The sequence below is a fragment of the Pseudopipra pipra genome, chromosome 21 (genome assembly GCF_036250125.1).
Source record: "Pseudopipra pipra isolate bDixPip1 chromosome 21, bDixPip1.hap1, whole genome shotgun sequence".
In the NCBI taxonomy this organism is placed as follows: Eukaryota; Metazoa; Chordata; class Aves; order Passeriformes; family Pipridae; genus Pseudopipra; species Pseudopipra pipra.
The window spans coordinates 3,714,843-3,737,055 of record NC_087569.1 but is presented as its reverse complement, the minus strand read 5'-3'; the positions used below and the strand labels follow the sequence as shown (position 1 = coordinate 3,737,055).

The window sequence follows — 22,213 nt, the reverse complement described above, 5'->3', positions numbered from 1 at the left end:
CAGCCTTAGCAGGTGGCTTGTAACTGATGGGAACAAAACAACAGGGAGCAGTGACTGTTTACAGCAAAAACGTCTATGTGGGCTCTGGTAAAGTTCTAGAGTTGCAGGCATGGGTGAGGGGATTATGTGGAACCTGCATAAGAAAGCCCAACTGGCCTGATGGGAAGAATTATCCCTTAGATGGGAGGGAACATGGCTTTTCCTAAACTGTGCACTTACAGGATGTGTTGGGTTAAAAATGAAAAGTACAGCAGGTTTAATATTAACATGATTTGTTGGTACAGAAGGTCAACATAATGTGTTAGAAGGAAAAGTATGGGACAAGCTGCACTGGGAGTTTTACTTGTTGGAGACTCTACATTTTCAAAGCTGGTTTTAGCCTAGAATGCTGTGTCATCCATAAGAGAAAGCAAGCAGGAGCACATGCCTGGTTTTTCATCCTCTGCTGCTGATTTATCATGTCAATTTGTCAAGTGATTTATTGTCTGGTCCTTTTGGAGAATAATTATATCCATTCCCAAAAATGAAAAGTGGTTTAGAATGTCTAGATTTCTTAGAATAGCCTCGATTCTGGCTATTGCAGCCTGACAGAGAGGCTGACTCGGTGCCAAATTCTGGTTCATAATGAAGAGTAAGGGAAATGTTGGGAATTAAGGTGTCTGGATACAAAAGGGAATTAATGACCAGCTGATGTCCCTGTCCCCTGGGTGCAAAGCACATTCTGCTACTTTCCTGTGGGTGCTTTCTTTTCACATTCAAGTCCTGTTGCTGATTTTTAATAAATCTCTCAGACTAATGGCCACTGTTGCTTGGCTCCAGTCTAAGGGTGCTGTAACCACCATTTCTCACATGAGACTTGTTTGTAACACCCTTGTTTTCCTTTGTGTGTTTTACACTGTGAATGAAGTTCTCTTTGAGAGGACAGGAACTCTTCCTTAGCCATGTTCCAGTGCTGTCACCTGCAGCATCAGGCTGCTCCTCCTTTCCATCCCTCCAGTGGGAGCCAGGAAGAGCTGTAAGGAGCTCTGGTGTTGATCCAGAGACCACCAGTGCTCCAGAGTCTCCCTGCTAAAACACACTCAGTGACCTGTCTGAGTCCCCATGAGCATCATCCTTCTGTGACCTTCTGTTGTGCTTGGCCTGTGCTGAGGCTTCTCCCCACACACATTTGCCTTCCAGGTCTCTGCAGGGCTGTGAGTTGGTGATTTCTCCTGCATGTGACATTTCCTCACTTGACTGTCAAGATTTAAGCCTTGAATGTCAGAACTTGCTCGTAGGTTGTTTCTGGCTCCACCTTTTCCATCACTGGTAATGTGGCAGCTTGGAAGTTGCTGCACAAGCTTTGACTATTTCTGGAGCTGATTTGCGTGTGTGCACAGCAGTAGGATTTTATGTTGCAAATTCCCTGCAGTCTTTTGGTATAAACTGGTGTTTCTGCCTTCACAAAAGGTCACAGATAAAAACAGAGCTGGACATTTAAATGCCCAATGCCTTTGAGACCCACCCCAGCTGCTGCCACCACCCTGTGGGATTTATGGACAGTAAAGTTGTTTGCTGGACAGTAAATATTAAAATGTGATAGTTTTAGCTACAGATAGGCATTAAATTTTGCTGTGTTTTAGCAAAAGCATTTCATAATAAAGTAAATAATGCCATTGCATGTCACAGCTCCTTTGTGTAGGTGCAAATTTGTGTTCACTTCTAAGTAGTTATGCTTTTTGGCTGTTGGAAGGGGCAGGTTGCCTTAGCTCATAAATCTGGTGGTGTGTGGTTTGTGAGTGAACCTCTGTGTCTGAGCCTGGGGCAGAGCCACATCTTGCACACACTGACACTTCAAGCTTGGGAGGCTGGAAGAGGGAATGAGCCCCACACCCCAGACACGGGCACAAACCCCCACGTTCAAGTTCTGTTTCTGCAAATCGAACGGGATCTCCGTTTTTTTGTTCCGTGGGAAACATTTCCCCCTTCCCACTCAGTACACAGAAATGCAATTTAACACCTCCTCTTGCCCAAAGGTACGTCAGGTGTGGGAGTGAGCAGGACTTGATAGGAGTTGCAGAAGATTGATCACTCCCTCAGTGCCAGTGGGGCCCTGCAGGCAATCCCGGGGGGCTCGGCCAAGGCTGGACACCCCTGGATGCAGCCACTGCTGCAGCCAGGAGAGCGTGAGAGGGCTGTGGGAAGAGTAATGGATCAGGCCAGAAGAGCACCAGGGAGAGCAGAAGCCCTGCCAAGCTGCTCCCAGCACGAGCTGCCCAGGCTCCAGCGTGGAAGGCTGGAGTGGGCAGGGGACACTGAGCTCGTGCTGAACACACTGTTCCCTTCCAAACCTCAGGCATGTGCTTGGTGGGTGGTTGTTCGGGGCACCGTGTTCCCTCCACTGTCACCACGTCCCTTTTTCATCTGAGTGACTCATTTTCGTGCCCCTCTCTCCTAGATCTCAGACCTGATACGACAAAGCACAAAGGAGTCCCCGGTGTGGGAGTTCCTCAGCCTGGGTTACGCCCTCATGCTCTGCCCCTTCGTCGTCGTCCTGGGAGGGATGTTCTTCCTGGCCACAGCCCTGTTCTTCCTCAGTGACCGAGCCAAAGCTGAACAACAGTGAGTAACCTGACCATTGCACATGGGGAGCTACCACAGCCTGTTTTCCCTCCTGAACGTTGTGCTTGTACTCTTTCCCCGGCCTTGGTCCTTCCAGGTAAAGGATGTGGGGCTGTGTGGAGAACCTGGGCTCAGCAGAGTGCATGAGGCTGCACGAAGCACAGGGGCTTGGGTCGTGCTGGCTGGGCATCCTTTACACGCTTCTGCTCTGGTGGATCTCAGAGGTTGGCCGTGTGGCCTGGAGGGGAGCACAGTACTGGGGGGCACAGGCCCCTTTTCACCCTTGGCTGAGCATGTCACAGCCCAGGCCACCCGTGGTGAGGGGCTGCTGTGCTGGAACCGTTGGACTGCGAGGTGAGGAGCAGGAGATGCTTCGCAGAGCTCGGTGGTCAACGTGGCTCCCGCGTCTCAGTGCCCAGTGCCCTGCTCTCCACCTCCAGTAGACAGGGACGTGAGGCCAGGAGGGAGCAAAGCTGTGTGTGGGGTCCTGCGTGCTCGAGGGGCGCTGTGACAAAAGAGGCTTTCCCAGTCCCTCCCTGCAGCCTGTAAAAAAAAAGCTACTGTTTTTCAGTAAAGAAACCGATTCGGATCAACTCACGGTTGGCAACTACAGTAATTCAGAAGACGCTTCCACATGACATACAAACTTCTGGGGTTAGTCTCTTTCTCATAATTGTCAAAAAATAAGAGTTACTGTGTGCAATGTCATGCTGAATATGTGGGTAGGTGACTAGTCTGCTGCTGACTGTAAGTTGCCTTTTTCTTTCCCCCGCTGGAGAACGGGAGCCTTGGTGTACCTTAAGGAGAGGGGCCCTGGAATGTCACTCTTTCTAGGCATAGTACAACTAGGAGCAAAATAAGGTGTTTGGAGGTTGACATAAGTGTGTGAACAGTTTGGGTGATGCTTTCTGGCTCACACTTTCATATCAGATGGATGCAAGGGATTTGGAAGCAGTACCACAGATGGTGCTGTGGCCCTGTAAGAGCAGTTCCACCTTCCTTTTACTATCACACATAAACCCCAGAGAAAGGAGAAGTTTTCTGCCTCCTGGTGCCTTTAAAAATATACATTCCCCTATGATGAGATGTTTAAATATTGCAGAAAAACAAGACCTCATCTGGTAAGGAGGTGAAGTCCTGCAGAGAAGAACCTCAGTGTGGCTTTGGGGACGTGACGTGTGTGTGCCTGGTTTGTTATCTGCAGAGAAAGGGCTTTAAATGGCAGCAAGGGAAACTGGAGATGGGATGTTAGGAAGGACTTCCTAAGAGAAAAAAAGAGGTAAATGTTACAGCAGAGTCTTTGGAGAAGACATGAAAGCTGTCCCATGTTTCTGAAGGCCTTCCTGGCTTGGCATGAGGCGGGAAGATGGGAAGACTCTCCGTCTGCCTCCCTGTTCCTGAGCTTGTGCACACACGAGTCCAGGCAGGATGAACATATGTTTCTGGGTGCTTACCTGGTCCTAGGAAAGCTTCAGTGTTTGTCTTTACTGTGTTCAGGGGGGAGAGTTCTCGTTCCACCTTCAACTGTGGTGGAGATCCGTGTCCCTTGGCACCTCAGGTGGTGAAGGAGGGGCTCAGGATTTCAGGTGCTGATGAATTCCACATCACTCCCATCTTTATATCAGCATATCAAGCCCACTTGGACCTTTATGCTGGCCAAGGCACTGTGGTAGCCAGCTGGCCTCACTCCAATGGAGTTCTCAAGGAAGAGAGCTTTGTCTTGCTCAGGAGGCTGGTCACTCACAGGGTGCCAGTGCTGGTGTGTCTTACAGAAGTGTTTTACCAAAACCCCAACTTTGCAGCAGTGTTACTGTTGGGAGGGAGATCACACCCCACAGCTCTGCTTGCTCCTGCACAGAAGGGTTTGTTTCTCTGTTGCTGTCTACCCTGAGCAGCTCTGGTTGTGCTCCGTTCATGTCCAGAGCCCACCAACCTCCCAAACAGCCACTGCTACACTCTCTGAAGAAACATGTGCAGGTGTCAGACCCGGCTTTGTTGCTCTCTCTCCTTCAGCATCTTTCCCTTTCCTTATCAGTCTGACTCACATTTGTTTATGAATTTTGTATTATTCAGCCACAGATCTTACATGCTACAAACCGGGGAGAACAACTGTCATAAATAATGGTTAACAAGATAATTTCCCTCAAATGACTCCTAGTGCACTGTTTCTGGGGATGTGCCCACTCCCATGTTAAAAATACCCTGGCATCCTGCAGAGAGATTCCTGGAAAGAGCAGCTTCATTCAAGTTCCTGAGAAGTCAGGCAGTATCTGTAGTAAGGCTGGAGACTGTGGGGGGACTCACCTGCAGCGGGGTCGGTGCTGGACCAGGTCCTGGCTGCCATTGCCAACAGGTTCAGTGTTCTCCTCAGTGTTTATGGGGCAGGATTTATTTGTTGGTAGCTCCATCCTTGCATGGGAGAGGAAAGACAACAGAGCATTTTGCTGTCAGCAGCTGAAAGCTCCGTGCTGGACCCCAAATCCACTGTCCAGCTCCCACCTCCCTGCCAGGCCATCTGCCCTTGGCATCGCACACCTCCCTGCCAGCCCTCCCCTCTCTCCTACCTATTACTTGCTGGGTACAGAGGAGTTTCTATTTCAAGATGCCTTGTTTTCCCTCTCTAGCCAGTCCTGCTGCTCAGACACCGGGTCTTGGAAAGGTGCTTTGCCAAAAGAAATCAATTAACCTGCGGGAATCGCGGGCGCCGGAGATTAAACCCATCCATCACCCCCGGGGTCGGGGCACGCGGGGCAGTGTCACCGACCTCCCTAACGAGCTGATGTGGGGGCAGAGAACTGGAACACTGCTCTCTGCAGCCTCTGGAAACTGAGCTTTTTCCCGGCTTTCATTTTCACACTTCTGTGAAAACCGGTTCAGGGTTTTATTGCTGGGATTTCTGTGTTTGTTTGTTCCTTTGTGTAACGGTCTCCGGGCATTTGCTTAGAGATAATTTCTCCTTCCGGGCAGGGCAGATACCAGGATAGCAACCTCTCTTTCCTGTAAAGCTTCCTCCAGCTTCCACCACACTTCCCTTCAAAAACAGAATTTCCAGGCTTTCACACTACTTTTATCATTGCCACAATTCCTGGCATATTTTGTAGATGACTTTTTTAGCACAGGAATTCCAGTCAACAAGGCTGCCCCTCTCATAAAAACACTCATGAAAAAAAATTGCTTTCTACAGCAATTCCTTTTTTTTTTTTTTAACACAATTCTTTTATAACTATTGTCATGCTGCTTCAGAAGTCTGACAGCTTAAAGAGGCTTTTAGTAAATGTAGGACTAGCAGAGAACAGGACAGAGTACATCACTGTGCTTTAATCCAATCATTTCGGGGGCATTTTTTATAACACAAATTTAATCCCACCCTTCCAAAGTGATAAGAGAGGGAAAACTGTTAAGAATGGATTCTGTAAGAGCTCTTAGGCACTAGTAGTGATAAATACTTCAATTCTTTTTTCAAACCACTCAAATACAATTCCTGCTGTGATTCCACTTGACTCGTTCCTTGCCCGTTCTGTACCTCTGCAGAGGAGGGTTAAAGCAGCTGTATTTTATTTCCAAACATGACTGCACTCTGTACTGGATTTTTCTTACTTGCTTAAGGAAAATTGGTGAGGCCCAAGGTAGATTTTAGGAAGATGATATGTCCAGTCTTGCCGTGGCAGAGCCCTCAGAAATGGATCAGAAATCTGATAACTGCGCTTTTATCCCTGAGCTCCAGCACAGGTACCTGTGCAGCCCTGGCACAGAGCAGCTTCCAAGGCTGGGAGCACTCCAGGTGCTTCATTCAGTGGAATTAGAAGCTCAGCAGTGCTGAGAATTGTGTCTGTGGTTTGTGTGTGTCCCCTTCCTCACTCACAGTGCAGACAACTGGGAAAAACAGAGCTACACCTTGGAGAGCTGCAGGAGAAATGCCCAACTGGGACTTCCTGGGAGCTTCACCAGTGACAGGGAACAATGTGCTCCTTTTGTTATGAAAAGGAATTTTAAAAAGTCCTTTTCCCAAGCTGTGACAACTTCTGGTGCCAGGGATATAAATCACTGTAATTGGAGTGTGTCAGGATCCTTTCCTGGCAGTGAGTGTTCACCCCAGGAGCTGTGCTGGCCAGGGATCCTGTCCCCAACCACAGCTCATTCCAGCTGCTCCTGAGGAAAACCAAGCTCACCTGGATTCTTCCTGAGAAACACCTCGTGCAGGTGCAGCATAATCTACTCCCCTGAGGATTTTTAATTTTATTTTTTTTTATTATTTTTAATTTTTTTTTTACTTAATCCCTGGTTTTATACCCGGAACCACGAGATTTTTCTGGGTGTTTTTCCAGAGGTACGAAAAGATGCTCTGGATGGCTATCCAGGTTTGCTAATTGCTCAGTCCCTCTCTGCAATCCTGGGTGTCTTCTCTGAGGATACAGCAATGCAGATCAGGCAGCAGGATGCAACTGCAGTGTGTGTCCCTGCCAGAGCAGGGATAAACAACAGCACCGATGCAGCTGGGCAGGACAGAGGAATTTACAGCCTTAAACCATCGACCACTCAGCACCTGAGAGCCCTGCAAGCCTGAATCCTTCACCCATTTGTTCACATGACAAGAATCACGTTATTTAAGCAGCTCCAGCAGGTTTTTCTCTTCTCATAAAATTAAAATTAAACGTTTAATAAGAAAACAGTTTCACTCTTAACGCCTTGGATCAGCTGGGCAGCAGTGCTGATGGATGGTTCATTTTAAAAGTGGTGGCTACAAACACTAGGAGGAAAATATTCTTTGCAGAGGAGAGAGCACAAGGCACAAAAAAACCCATCCCTAGTCCAGACACCTCTTCTGCTGTCTTAAACACAGCACAGCTGCAAATTGCATTACAGGAAAAATGAGAATAATCCATTTTCAGGCTCTTTCTTCTGCCTCACATCGGGCTTATTTTTAGCCTTTTGCAGAACTAGATATAAAATGATCTCCCAGCTCTCCTGTTGCAGCAATTTGAAAGTGTCTGACCTTATTTTTGCTTTGCAGATCCTATTATGTGGGGCAGGGGAAGGACTGGCAGAGTTGTCAGCCCTTGTTTTTCTCTGATTTCTCTGTGGCAACAGAGACAGAAAGGACCCACCAGATGACCTGTTGTTGCCAGCAAAGCCCAGAGTCCCCTCCATTCCCAGTGTCACAGGTATTAGGGTGGCAGCTGGACTGACACAGAGTGTGCTCCCCTCTGGTGGTTTGCATTGCCAGAAATAATATTTCTTCTCTGAAACAGTTGAAAATGTATCACAAAGGGTTTTTAAGAGGCTGGAGTCTTTGTTTAGAGAGATGTCTCAGTCCTGCACTGAAGCAGGGTTTGGATTTGAGGATTTTAGAGGCAGCAAGTGGATTTTAACAACTCCCCCAGAGGGATATTTGAGCAGTTCACTGGCTGTTGATGCTCAGCTGCTTAGGGGGAGGAATGTCATCGCTTTGTTTATTTTTCACTTCACAAAAGAACAATAATTAAACATTTCCTGCAGAACTAGAAACCCACAGTGCTTTTTTAGCCCAGATAAGATGACCTTGGCCTTTAAAGCCATGTGAATTTACAGCAGAAAGCCTGGATTAGGATGCAGAGGATCTGTGATGGTGGAAGGAGAGAGGCAAAGAGCGTGTTTTGAGTATCCAAGAGTGGCATGATAAACACACAGACAGACTGCATGTGGAACAAAATGAGACCATTAGATGGTTCATATGGAATCAGAGTGTTGAGAGTATGAAGGGGAAGAGGTGGTGAAAGTGTAAGTAGTTTTATTATTGGTGGAAAAAGCTGCTTGTAGAGCTGTTGGTTGTTCTCCCCTGTTTACTGGCCGAGTTTATAACTCCATAAAGAGAGTCAACAAATACAAGAGTGTAGCAGCTTGGGACTGGCTGAACTTTAGTGCTGGTTTGCTGCTCCAGTTGGGAGCTGCTGGTGTCATGCACATGGAAAATACAGTCTCACACAGAACAAATTCTGATTTGTTCTGTCACTTCAGTCACCCTGTGGGTTTCCTGCAGGTTGGGAACATGTCAGAGGCCAGTTTGGTTGTTCACAGCCAGCTCAGCTCATTGTGGTCCTTACATGGAATGCCCCTGGTGTTTGAAATATGCTGTTGGAGTTAATTGTTGGCAGCAGGAGCTTTGCTTAAGCACAGGCAGAAGGACAGAACCAGCTGGTGCTGGCACAGCTCTGGGCACCCACGAGCTGTGGAAAAGGCTTCAGGCAGAGCTCTGGGTCCTCCAAACCCATCGATTCCCCACCATACTGACCTTCCAAGGTTAATCCCCTGTGCCATGGAGAAAGGAAAACAATATTCCTAGGCTACCCCCAGCTTCAGTGCTGTCCCACAGCAAGAATGGAATTTCTCCAGGTGCCTGAAGTTACAGGAAGGCAAAGCTCACTTCTCCAGGAGCTCCAGATCAAAAACTGCTTGGGAGTCCTGCTGCTGCCTTGGCTGCTGCCTGTGTGCTGTGAGCTGTCCTGAAGTGCTCCTCAGCTGTGGAACAGGACTGGAGGCCCACAAAGTACAAGGGGCACTGGAATCATGTGCTACCAATGGGTTCAGCATGTCCATTGGCATTGCAAAGGAGGGCTCTTGGCATGGAGGGACTTTGCCATGCAGGAGATTTTAAGCTCTCACTGAGACAGATTCTTTGCTAAGGCTGCCCTGGCCCAGGGACAAAACCTGATCAGATCCCAGGCAGGTGACTGGAGCACTGAGCAGGGGGTGGCAGCTTTCCAAGCCAGAAACAATCTCTGACACGAGGAAATGGAAGAAATAATGAAAAATTCAGCCCTCCTCTGTGTTTCCTGAAGCCTGTCACAATCACAGAGCATTTTACAAAGGTATTGGCTTTTATCAGCAGCAATGAGCCCTTCTTGTGGAGCAATCTGCAAGGCAGATTTTTGGCAAGCTGTGACTGTGGGTGTGTTAGAGCAATTTAATTGTGCTTGGGTCAGGGTTTAACCCCACCAAGCCCCTCACAGCCCCTCACTCATTCCCCAACCAGTGGATCAGGGAGATAATCAGCTGGAAAACTCTGGGCTGAGATACAGACAGCTTAATAGGGCAAGCAAAAGCTGGGCACACAAGCAAAGCAAAAAAACCCAAGGAATGACGTCACTGCTTCCCATGGGCAGGCAGGTGCTCATCCACCTCCAGGAGAGCAGGGCCCCAACACAGGTGACCTGGGAAGACAAACTCCATCACTCCCAAAGTCCCACCCCCTTCCTCCTTCTTCCTCCCACTTTCTGTACTGCTCATGATGTCCCATGGTCTGGGATACCCCTCTGCTCAGTTGGGGTCACCTGTCCTGGCTGTGCCCCCTCCCAGTTTCCCACACAGCCCCTCCCTGGTGTGGCACCAGCAGGAAAGGCCCTGGCTTGGCAAGAGCAGGAACATCTCTGCATTATCAGCCCTGTGTCCAGCACAGATCCAAAGCACAGCCCCACACCAGCCACTGGGAGGGAAAATAACTCCACCCCAGGCAAACCCAGCATGGCCTGAACAGCATCTCCTGGAGAAACAGGGACTAAACTGTTGGAGTGTTACTTCCAGTGCTCCAGTAAGGAGTGTTTAAGTGCTCTGGCTTGGTCTTTCCCAAAGGTGCTGCCAGACCATCATCACGTGGCAGACAGGGCTTGTGAAACATGGGGATGGTTCCTTGAGGCCTCAAGGGCAGGTTGGACAGGGTTTGGAGCAACCTGGGCTAGTGGAAGGTGCCCCTGCCCATGGCAGGGTGTTGGAACAAGATGAGCTTTAATATCCCTTCCCACCCAAACCATTCCATGATTCTGTGATTCCCCACACCTGGGAGCTCAGAGGCTGATGAGCTGTATCATGAGGCAGTTATTGTGGAGGATAAGAATTGTGTTTCTAATCAAGTGGCAAAAGGAAGTTCAACAGGATTTTCTGTTTCAAGATTTAATTAGATCATACCTGCTTTGTATGTCATGTTTCCCCCCCTTTCACTTTCAATCATGCCAAGAAAAAAGCGAGACCCTCCACTCCCCCCTTCCTCCATTATTTCAGTGGACATAAGAGTATGATGTTATCCACATCTTCCATGGCATTGGAAATCCCCTCACCTTAACTCTGAGCCCATCAAGTTTTGAGACCCACATCTTCCCAGAGTTCATTTCCACCCAGGGCCTTGGGACCCTGATTTGTGCTGTTAACTGCTCGTTTTCACATCTGTTCTGCTGCAGCTGCCTGGGAAAATAGCAGGACAGGTTATTGATTTTTCCTTTATGCCCGTTTTCTGCTCTGTCAAGATCTGCCAAAGAGGAAAAAGAGGAGCTGCCCCACGATTCTTCCTCTGGAGGCAAATCAGCACCTCGATGAAAGGAGCAGATGGAAAACACTCCCATTGTCTGCGCAGCTTTAAGGGGCTGAGCCAGACAGAGGGAAAGCTGTATTTGCTGTCCATGATGATCATATTGCCTTTGCTAAAGCCACTGATGTGCAGGAGGAAAAGGGGATTTGAGCCAATTCATTTCCTCCTGCAGCTGCTGGAGCAGCTGCCACCCCCAGCACGGGGCTCCCGCCGGGCACAGCCCAGGCCGGCGGCACCGCCCGGCAGGGAAGGGCAGCTCTGCCAGGGGGGTGGGCACCACCAGCTCCCCTCTGAGCCTTGGCATGGGGGCTGGAGGGGCACAAAGCCCCAGGCCCCTCCCTGGGTGGGTGGCTGGGCACAGGTGGCAGCAGCTGTCGCAGTGGGCAGTGTTTTCCTGCTCCAGACTCCTGTGCTGGATTCTCTGCTGGATTTTGTTAAGTGTTCTCTTGGCATCCTGACCAGGCTCCCCAGGGCAGTGGGCACAGCCCCAAGGCTGCCAGAGCTCAGGGAGTGTTTGGATGATCCTCTGGGGCACAGGGTGTGACTCTTGGGGATGGGCCTGTGCAGGGCCAGGAGTTGGACCTGGTGATCCTTGTGGGTCCCTTCCAGCTCAGCACATTCTGTGACTCTTTCCCTTGAGCACACTGACCTCAGCTCCAGTGACAGCCCGCTCCTGGGAGGCTGGATAACCTGTCAGGATGCATCAGGAAGCTCAGTGCATGGGCTATCTTTAGCTGTGCTGCCCTGTCCCTGTGCCACTCAGTGGGACCTCTCCAGGCTGATGTATCACTGCTGCTCACCTTTCATGCACCTCCCCTTTCAGTCCCTGTTTCCAGCTGCTCCGAGCCCAGGGTTCTGCAGGAATTCATGAATTGTGTCCCAGAGTTATTGACTTCATGATCAAACCAGCCTGAGGTCGGATTGCTCTCCGGGAGCAATCCTTGGTTTGGCTGTTCCTGCAGGAGGTAACAGGTTGTCCTAAGGGTTGATGTTGTGCAGCTGTGTTTTAGGGAGGAGCTGGAGGCACAAATACAGCCGGCAGCTTGTTCAGCATCCCAGGAATTCTGCTGTGGAGCAGGGAACCAAAGCCATCTCCTTCCAGCTGCAGGACAGCAGTGGCTCCCACGGGTACCTTCTGCTCTGCTTGATCAAAAACCCTGCAGTGAAGGGTGTAAAAGGTACACACTTGACCTGGAGTCCCAGCCTGCTGGGTTTGCTCCATGTGAAGTGTCTGCTGCAAAGGTGGTGCAGGGCTGGGAGCAGTGTGTGGCATCAGGAGGGTGGCAGAGCCCAGCTGAGAGATCTCTGCAGGTTCCTGCAGGGAGGGAAGGGAGAAGAGCCATGGACTTTGTTTCAGGGGCACAAATCTCTGCACCAGCTCAGCCCCACAGCGTTCCCCTGTTGGCACTGGGCAGGGCTGGGTGAAACTCGGAGCCTTTAGTGGAGTTTGACTGATTCAAAGACCTCAGGGGAAATGTGGAAAAATCCCAGTGAAATGCAGTTCTAAATCCCTCCGCAGTGAGACAAAGCAGGAGGGTCTGTGGAGAGCACGAGAGAGGTGTGATCATGTCTGAGGGGTGGTGGTTGTGTTCTTAAGGTGTTTCCTGGTCCTGAGTTACCTGTTTATTGCTGGCAGGTCGCTGCAATGAGCTCTATCCCCCCGAAGCTGACTGTGTTGATGAGGGTGTTGACAGTGATGGAAAATAGGAGTGGGATGGGCTGTTAAGCTTGGCTCCACTTCCCTCCTTTGTGCACTAAAACGTGTGTGTGTTTTGGCAATTGGCTTCAGCCAGGGTTTATTCAGGGCGATTGATCTCTGCAGTAACAAGGCAGTGGATAAAACAAACACCTCCTGACACTTCCCCCTGTCCCAGCCACAGCTGAAATTCAGAGGGGGGGCTGGTGCAGTGCCTAAATTCACTTTATGCTCCTCTGCCTGAGTGGTCTCTGCTCCTTCCAGCTGCAGCTGCCCTTGTGCTCTCGTGTCAGGGAGGGCACGTTGACAGCATCACTCCTGCCCATGGATCTTAACTTCCCTGGTGGAGTTTGTGTGCATGTGGAGATCAAGAAACCCCTCCTGGAGCTCTCCCAGCATTCCTGCTCCACGACTGTTTGGTCGGTTGCCTGCAGGAATTACAGTGACAACAGCAGCAGTGCCCTCCTGTGCAAGGACCTTCCTGGGTTCATTTATCAGCTGATAAAATTCCCTCTTACAGCTGCAAGTCAGACGGGTGTGGAGCTGCCAGTGATTCTCCTTGGCCTCTGTTCTCCCTGCACAGGCTCAGACACCAACATTGGATGGGAATGCTGCTGTTTCAGCAGCTGGAGTTGCACAGAACTGCACCTGGCTGGGCTGCTCATCATCCCTGGGCACGGGTGGAAGGTGGCATTGCCCCTCATTCCTTAATGCCAAAAAAAAAACAAACCACCTTGAACTCCCTGTATTTGAAAAGGAAATCTGTTTTTCATAGGTTAGGGCCATAAAGCCCCGTTACCTCTCAGGGATGTCAGTCTGAGTAAACATTTGATTACCTAAAATTTCAGGTTTCGGTGTGTTCACAGGGCCTTTTGGAGAGGTTTAGCCCCCCAGAAACGTCTGAGGAAGTTCAGACAGGGAGGAATCTGCTGGAGGCTGGTCCACCTGTATCCCTTCCTAAAGTGCTGCTTCTAACAGGCATTTGGTGTTTGCACAATACATCAGAAACACAGAGTTCTCTCCAGTGAAACGAAGGGGATCCTTAATCACAGGCAGGAATTGCTAAGTCCAGTGGTCCAGCTGCCCCTGTAGCCCCAACACTCCTGTCTGCTGAACAAGCCCCTGCTCAAAAAGTCAATACTCAAAAACTCCTGCTCAGTAACTCAAAAAATGAGTTCTTTTCAGGCCAGAAGGACCCTACCGAAGCATTTTACTGTTGGCTGTAAAAGTTAAGTGATGTTAAGTACAGCAGGCTGTAAAAATCAGGACATTATTTCCTAATATGTTTCTCAGTTACAAAATCCAGAGCCTGGCTTGTTTAGATAGCAGGGAAACTGGGCTCTGGGAAAGCTGCAGGATGCTGAAATACAGGTGGTGTTTAACTGGGGTGTGAAACGTGACTTTCACGGGGCTGGCAGCATTCCCAGCAGCTCTCTGGAAGCACAGCCTTTCTCCTGGAGCCCTGGGCATGGTGGTGCTGCTCACACTGGGCTGTGTCCTCCTTCCTGACCTGCTCCTGGCTGGGGTTGGAGCTCATGGACAGAGGTGACGCATCCCTGGGGCTCAGACTCCACATCCCACTGCTGCTCCCCACAGCTTCCCCCTGACCTGCTGGGGCAGGTGGAGCTGCAGGTGAGAAGGGAGATCTGGGGTTCCCCCTTGCTGGCCCAGCTGGAGCAGAACATTCTTGCACTGGATGTGGCAGCAAAAGCTCTTTCAAGTCCCTGGGGGCTGCCCAGCAGTGCTGGAACCTCCATCAGCTGTTGGCTGAAAGGGACAGAGCATTCAGAGAATAATCCTGCCCAGATCCTGAAATAGAGCAGAGCTGACCTGTAAAAAATCCTGGCCACTCATCTGTTATCTTAAATTTGCTGTCTTTTCCTCCTGCAGGTCTCTGACCGGCCGAGGTGCTGTGGAATTAGATCCATTTTACATAACATAAATATTTAACAGCTCTGGAGCATGTAGTTTAATATTAAACAGACAGGCTTATAAATACTTCAGAATTATAGGTGCTGTCACACTACATGGAAATGGTTTGATAGGATCTAGGGGAAATATTTGGGTTTGACAGGAGAGGAAGTGATGAGGGTTAGAGGGAATCAGCCACATTTTTAACTGCTGGAGGAGCCCATAAAAAAAACACCACCAAGAAAAGTTGTGCAGCTTCTGTTCTTGAAAGGCAATTTGGGTGAGTTTCCTCCCCCTCAGGAAACAACAGACTGGTTCCCACCCTGCTCTCTTCAAGGAATGAAAACATTCACAATCTTAAGAAAACACTGCAGAGAAAACAGAACAATTCAGTAGCCAATGCTCTGAGATCTCACTGGTTGGAAGCAGGTCCATTCAGTGGGGGATTATCTTTATTAGAAAGACAAGTGGGACTTAATCAGGGATTTAGATGCTCTTGAGCCTTGTTAGTTTAAGCCCATGTACTACATTTTGCCACCTAAGAGAGTTTAAAGTTTATTATTGGTGGGTTTGCTTTAAGAAAATAAACAAAATCCCCACCTGCCCTGCTGGGACCGGCTGTGCCTGAGCCAGGAGCAGCTCAGCCTTCACAGGGGAGGGGGACAGCACTGACCAAAACCTGGGGACTGTTTCAGTTCTCCCTTCTGCCCACCAGCTTCCTGTGTGATCCCTGAAAGTCATTTCTCTCCCCAGCAGGTTCTCCAGGCATGTGGGGTCCAATTTCCCGTGAAATCTTCCAAATGCATTTCAGGATTAGCCCCTCCAGGCCTCTGTTCCCATCTGTGAGACAGAGATAAAGCAGAACTCGGGAGAAATGTCTTAAAATAAAAGGGAGGTACATTTTATCCCATAGGAGGCTGAACTATAAGTAATAAAAGCAGGGAAGTTGTGTGTATTTCTGGTTCACCCATCAGCAGTGCAGGTGGGTTCTCTGTGCCAAAATCATGGCAAAACTAACTTTTTCTGTGTATATTCTGTATCCTGTAAGAATGTGGAATGACATGCTGAGGGACATGACTTCCAAACATTCTGGCACATTCAAACCTCTGGAGTTTTAGTACTCTGTGACAGTTTCATGACACACCATAACTTACTTCCTACCTCTGAAGTTGGCTGTAGCATTCCCAGGTAATGTGTTTTGTCTCTGATGAATTCTGCTACCAAAGCACAGCTACAATGTTCAATGCAATGTGATTTTCCAGTGCAGTGGGGTTACCAGGAATGGTGATTGTACAAAGGAACTTGAGTCAGCTCTTCCATCAGAAATATTTCAGTTTATGGCCTGGAAAGGCAGAGAAGGCACAGAGGCTTCTATGCACCTTGGAGACAAATTTCCTGTGGGGTTGGTGTGGAGCTGGGAGCTGTGGGCTGAGCTGGGCCAATCCCTGGTGCAGAGATTTCTTGGAAGGTGTGCCCTGAGCACTGGTTAATTTTTATCCTGGAGCATATGTCTGAATCCAGCATCAGATCTTTTCAGCCAAAAAACAGTGTCCAGGGTCAGTACAAAGTGTGGTGAAGAGCCCCAGGTGAGTTTTAGTGAACCAGCCTTTCAAAGAAGGCTGATGTTTGCTGAGTTCCCACCTGGCAGGGCCTCGGGCAGTGATGGTCTCTGGGATGTTCCCTGTCCACCCAAGTGTTTCACTGATTGAGAGAAGCTGCTTTTGCACCTGAGAGCAAAGCTCTAACACACTGCTGGCTCAGTTTGGTTCTTATTTCAACCAGAGCCCAATGTCAGGAGAAGACTCTCCCTTTGTGCCTCAGATTTATGCTCCTTTTGCCCAAGGAGAGCCTTTGGGTCAAGCCCTTGGACAGTCAAGGCGAGGCAGGTCCATGAGCAAGGTGGGGTTTTCCAGTGCTGTTGTAAGGATCCAGGTGTTCCCACTGAGGTCAGTGAGCATCCCAGAGAGAGAGCAGGTCCCAAAGGGTGACGTGTCTGTGTCACAGCCCCAGCAGGGCCCTCTGTGTTCACCAAAGGGCTCCTGTCCCTGAGTTACCGCCCGGGGAGGGACGAGCAGTGTGGGGAGGGGAGGTGTTTGCTGCAGAGGAAGGCTGGACTTTCCAGGGCCTGGACTGCAAGGAGAAGGAGCAGGTCCAAGGGATGGACTTTGCAGGACTGTTGCTGCTGTGCCTGGGTCCCACAGAGCAGACAGGAGCTGTCCCCTCACAGCAGGAGCTGTCCCTGGGGTGACACCGCAGACCCCGCCGGGCGCCGTCCGTCACCCGGGAGCTGGTGTCCAGAACAGCAGCAGGTCCTCAGGAGCTAAAAACTGAGAGACAGCTCCTTTTCTCCTAATTTAATTTAATTTTTATCAGTGGTGACTGTTTACATTTGTGCTGTCAGGCTGAAGGACAGCACCAGCCACTGCACAGACACTCTTGTTCTGGCTCGGGGAAACAGTCGCTACATTTGGATGCCTTTGGGACCTTCCCAAATCCTTGTCAATTCGTGTCAGCAGTGTCAGCTTGGCATGTTCCAGCCACTGCCAGGACTGCTGTCAGACAGCCCTGTGTGACAGGGTTTCAGCTTTATACCATTGTGCAGGACAGTTGTTCATGGTCCCACTCCTTTAGACACTGTTAAGCAACTGAAACCTGGATCCCCCAGGTTATTGGGCACCTGTTTCTTTGCTGATTGCAGCTCTCACATGACACCTTTGTTTTCCCTTCACCAGGGTGAACCAACTTGTGATGCCACCAGCCTCTGTGAAAGTCTGAGACGGTGAGTGACCCAAACCAGCAATAGGTTTCAAGCTGCCCCTGTGCCCCAAACCCCCTGCCCACCCATTCCTTTCCTCATTATTGGAGAGAAGTTTCCTTAGCCAGCCCTGGTCTGCACCTTTGCTCCCTTCAAACCAGAGGAAATCAAGAATGGGGAACCCAGGGGTCACCTCAAATGTCCCTTGTGGTGTCGAGCTGCTTCCAGAACCTGGTGCTCCCTTCTTTGAGCAGGTGAGACCAGGTAACCTCTGTCCCCCTGACCAGCAGCAGGTGTGACTGTCCCAGCCAGAACTGAGAACATCCCTGGTGTTCCCAAACCTGCTGCCCTGCTCTGGGTCCAGCACCAGCTGCCCTCAAACCACCATTCTTAACTTCTCCCAAACCTTTGTTTTCTGGCAGCACCTGATCTTTCAGGTTGTTGCTGGACTGTCCCCACTGCCACCCTCGATCCAGGGTGACAACTCTGAGCCAGAGAGACCATCCCCTTCCTGCTGCCCTCCCTTCTCCCTCATGTCCATGTTGTCCTTATCACTCCCCCACAGCCACAGTCACAAACACTTCCCAGCACTTCACTGGAGCCAGAATTAATCAAAGCAACTTTTTGAAGAGGAGATTTCTTTCCCCATAAATTAAATGCACTGAAAGAGTAATCAGAAGATCAGAACCCAGTAAGACACTTAAGAATGGCCTTTTGAGGGAAAAGATTTCAGACAATCTCTAGCACAGCAGATGTGTTATTTCCACAGAGGGGAGTGGATTCTGGGATAGGGCTGCCAGGAGCTTGCAGGCTCTGGGCTGGATGTGAGCTCACACATTATTATTTACCAGTAGCTCTGAGATAAAAGTTTGGGGGTTGTTTTGTTTGTTTGTTTCTTTGTTTGTTTTTTAAAAACAAATCTGAGAGGAAATACAAGATGGTGTTGCTGAGACTTGCCTTATAAAAGTGACCACTTGGGTCCTGGGCACAGCAAGGTTTTTCACTGCACTTTCTTCTTTTTTGGTCTAGTTTTGTGCAGGTTGATATAAACCAGGCCACTGTCATAGGGAATTGTTCTGTAACTGAGCAGTCACTGATTTTTAAGGTCAGGGGCAATTTCTTGCATAACATGGAGCACAGACCCTCTGACAGGAAATCCTGTAGTGAGAGAACTGGTTATCCCTGCCCTGTTACCTTGGAAAGCTGCTGGATAGGCCCCAGAGTGCACAAGTGGCTCCTCAAAGCCAACCTGGGCCACCAGCAGTGCCTGCTCTGCCCTGGCAGCAGCCAGAGCTGGGCTGTGCTGCTGGGCCCTCCAAGGGACAGCAGGTTGGAAAATGACAATTTAAGGTACAAGGCAGTGCCTCTTTTCTTTAATAAACTGAGGGGGTTAAAAACAGCCTAACAAAAATATCCCTGTAATCTGCTGAGCTGCTTCATCAGGAACAGTTGTACTTACACACCTGGCAAACAGCACATGGTTGATGCCCCAAAATACTGCAGACGGGAGCTACACCTGCTGCTGGTCACCTCCTGGAGGAGGCTGTGCCTGGGTCACAGGGCATTCCTTTCCCATTCCAAACAGCTACAGCACATCCCAAAGTGCTGCCTCCACCCTGGGCAGGCTTTGCTGGCCCCCCTTGCACAGAGACAAAGGGTCTCTGAGCTGGCCCTGCCCCAAAGCTGGGATACACCTTTACCAATCCATCCCTGTGACCTCCCCATTAACCCCTTCCCTTCCCCGTTCCCAGGTGCCTCCGAAGGAAAGGACACGTGGACTCTGCTCCCACCACACCAATCTCAAGCTCGAAGCCCTTCCGTGCTGGATACCAGTGGATCCTCCAGCTCCACACCACCCCGAGGGGTTCTCCAGCACCAAATCCCTCCCCCCCACTCCAGCCTGCGGGGTCAGGCACCAGGAGATGGAGCAGGGCAGGCAGGGACACGGGACCTGCTGCAGCACAAGGACAGCTGTTCCTCTGAGCATCAGCAACCGGCCCCGGCACCCCGTGCTGCCCACGTGAGTGACTGTAGATTGTGTACATGGTTCTAGTTGTAGCCAATGAAGTCCACATGGTTTGTAGGACTGGTGTCCTATGGAATGCTGCTGCTCTGCCAGCACTCCCACACCCACCGACTGCACTAGCTGGGGACCCGCTCTGTACATCACCTTTGCTCTGACACTGAAGGCTCAACTCAGATTATTATTTTTTATTTAAATATGTCATAAGATGCTTTATCTCTGCTGAAGACATTAGATGAGATATATATATATATATATATTTAGATAGACAGTTTTTATTTAAACGTTTAAAACCTGGAGCTGCCTGTGCAACCACAGCAGACATGAGTAACGTCCACAGCTCTCCTTGGCTCAGTGCCCTGCAAGAGTTCCAGTGGGTGACCTCCCTGTCACCTGAGGCTGAGCAATGGGCAGAGGAGAGTCTCACTGCACTGGGAATGCTGGTGGTTGTCACAGAAAGGCCCAGTACATTGGACAGAAATCCCTACGGGCTCTGGAGTTTTCAAATTCAGCCTCGCCTGGGAGGTTCACAGGCTTTTAAAATACCAAAATGCACCTGGCTGAATGGCTGAACCTCGGGCCTGGGAGTGCAATACTGCTGTGCCAGTGACCTCGTGCTTTGTTTACATGCTGCCATATCACACGGACTGTCGATGCTAATTCTCCCTGTCAGTGTTCCAAAGCAGTGGCTGATACTCTGTTTCCTGGGAGCAGCGTTTGGGCTCCTGCACACCCAACCCTGCCCAGTCCAAGTGCTCTCCCTGGGGTGTCACCTGTACCTTCACAAAGGTGCGTTTGAGACCTTTCAGACAAGGCCAGTGTCTGAACTGGGCGAGTCTCAAGTGCAGGGACGTGTCACGGGGCCGCTTCACTGGGGTTTTGTTTCCTTGTTCCCTGCACTTGGCCTCCAGGAGCCAAAGTGATGCCGTGCCAGGTGGGTGCTGCAGCAGTGTGGGGGAGGAAGGAGAGCACAGAGAGCACAGAGAGCACAGGCCCTGCCCAGCCAGGCTGCCTCACAAGGCTCCGTGAGCTCCCCACCCCGTCCCTGCTCCCCCCTGTCCCGCAGGTCAGATCCCCCTCCAGCTCACACCTCGAGCAGGGAAGGCCCCTCCTGTGCCCGTGGCTCACCAGGGGCTGCAGCTGGGCTCCAAGCAGGACTAAATCAGCTCAGGAAATGCCAGACTGGGACTGGATGCGGGTTAAGGCTGGAAGCTGCTGTCCTGGCTGTGCCACAAGGTTGCCCAGAGACACAGGAAGGTCCTGTTGGTAAATCTGGGTTTACCTCCCATTCCCTTCCAGGATGTGCTGGGACCTACAGCACAGCCTTGCAGTGGGGATGGTTGTGATTCCAGGTGCTCACCCCACAGCCAGTCCCTGCCCAGGCAGGTTCCAAAGGTGGCTCCTGTCACCCCGTGAGCCTTTTCCCCTCCTCAGACCCCACAGGACTCCTCTGCAAAGGCTCTGTCACCTCAAATACCTTAACAACAGCTCTAAGATTTAGCTGAAGAACCAGAGCCAGAAGAGTTCCTCGAGTGCCTGGGCATCCTCTGGAGAACAGCAAGTGGGTGCTAGAAATAACAAAGCAAAGCAAATCCCAAACAATGCTTCACTTCCCACCTCGTGCCACTGTTTACATTGGTAGGGGAAACTCAGCCTCTGCAGTGTGGGAGCCAAACTCTTGGCTTTAAAGGCACATGAATTTCTGATTCCTGTTAAGAAATTCCTTGTTAAGCTGTTTAAAAAGAAACAAAAAGCAACCCAACAATCAGTCATTTCATCTCAGAGACCAAAGAAGATTAACCACATTTCCGAAATTGCTTTTCCAATAGGCTCCCTCTGTTGTAGCATTTACTGTCAACAAAATGAAACATTCCTGCTAAGGTTCAGAGGTTAGGAATTCTCCTTAAAATTAATTCTCTGGAGTCAGCCATGACAAGGGAGCTGAAGTGGTTTGTAGTGTCCTTGTCTGTGACAGGCCCTGGTCCCTGTCAGAGCTCGGTGCTGTCAGGGGCTGCTTTTATCCTCTGAAGGAAATGCTGTGGGCTCTGTTGAACAAGAGGGAAGGGAGCAAGCAAGGGAGTGAGAAATGAGTCTTACCTGCACCAAGGGATCCCTGAATCCCTGCTCCCACATGTTCCAGGCTAGGAGAGGGAGGCTCAGGCTCCTCCCAGTTCCCCTCGCTCTGTGGGACCTACAGTGTCAGGTCCTTGCTGTGTTCACTCACCAGGGTCTGTGCAGTGCCCAGAGGGCACCAGGGAGGTTCCAGGCTGCCCTCAGTGACCCACGAGAGGGTTTTCTTCTCCTCCACTCCGTAAAGGGGATTTTCTAAAGCATTAACTGCCCCTTCCCAGCTGATCCTGCACTGGCACCGCTGCCCAAGCAATGGTTTGTACACAGGGAGGGGAACTGAGGCAGCGGGAACTGCCCAGAGAGGCAAGAAAATAACCCAAAAGGCAGCAAAGTGCCAACCCAAGTGGCTCCAGCTCCCAGGGCAGGTCTGGGTGGCCCCAGGAGCCTCTCCCCTTTCAGACTGGCCAAGGGAGACCCTCAGGGTGAGCCTAAACCCCCCAAAAGACTGGCTGTGCTCTGGGAAGCAGAGTTCTCTCAGCACCCTCCGTCCCAGCTGCTTGTTTTCTTCCCCATTTGCTTTATTGTTTGGTAAACCAGCACTTAAAATCACTTTTACTATGTGATGTATGGGAGTATTAGTATATTTTACTTGTTATACAAGGGAGGAGTATAAAATAGTTTTCTGATTTCTTTCAGAAGCAAATGACTATTTTATTTTTTAAGAGCAATTGATTGTGAATCTCAGAGTATAAAAAAAAGAAAGATAAATAAGCCAAATATATACCTTTATGTAAATTAAGAAATAAAAGTATTTAAAATGTA

The 22,213-nt window shown here is 50.1% G+C and overlaps 1 protein-coding gene across 3 annotated transcripts in view; it reads left to right on the top strand.

The window, feature by feature from the left end:
- SPNS2 (SPNS lysolipid transporter 2, sphingosine-1-phosphate) overlaps nucleotides 1-22,213 on the top strand; it is a 132,200-nt gene extending 109,987 nt beyond the window's left edge. For 2 of the 3 annotated variants that reach the window (XR_010435595.1, XR_010435594.1), the window contains 4 exons: nucleotides 2,438-2,601; nucleotides 3,173-3,255; nucleotides 17,276-17,322; nucleotides 19,050-22,213. Coding sequence is in view for 1 of the 3 variants with exons in the window: in XM_064677734.1 (XP_064533804.1) it covers nucleotides 2,438-2,601; nucleotides 17,276-17,318 (207 nt within the window). In the remaining 2 variants the exon portion in view is untranslated. The remainder of the gene's footprint in view (nucleotides 1-2,437; nucleotides 2,602-3,172; nucleotides 3,256-17,275; nucleotides 17,323-19,049) is intronic. The other variant, XM_064677734.1, reaches the window with a different exon arrangement.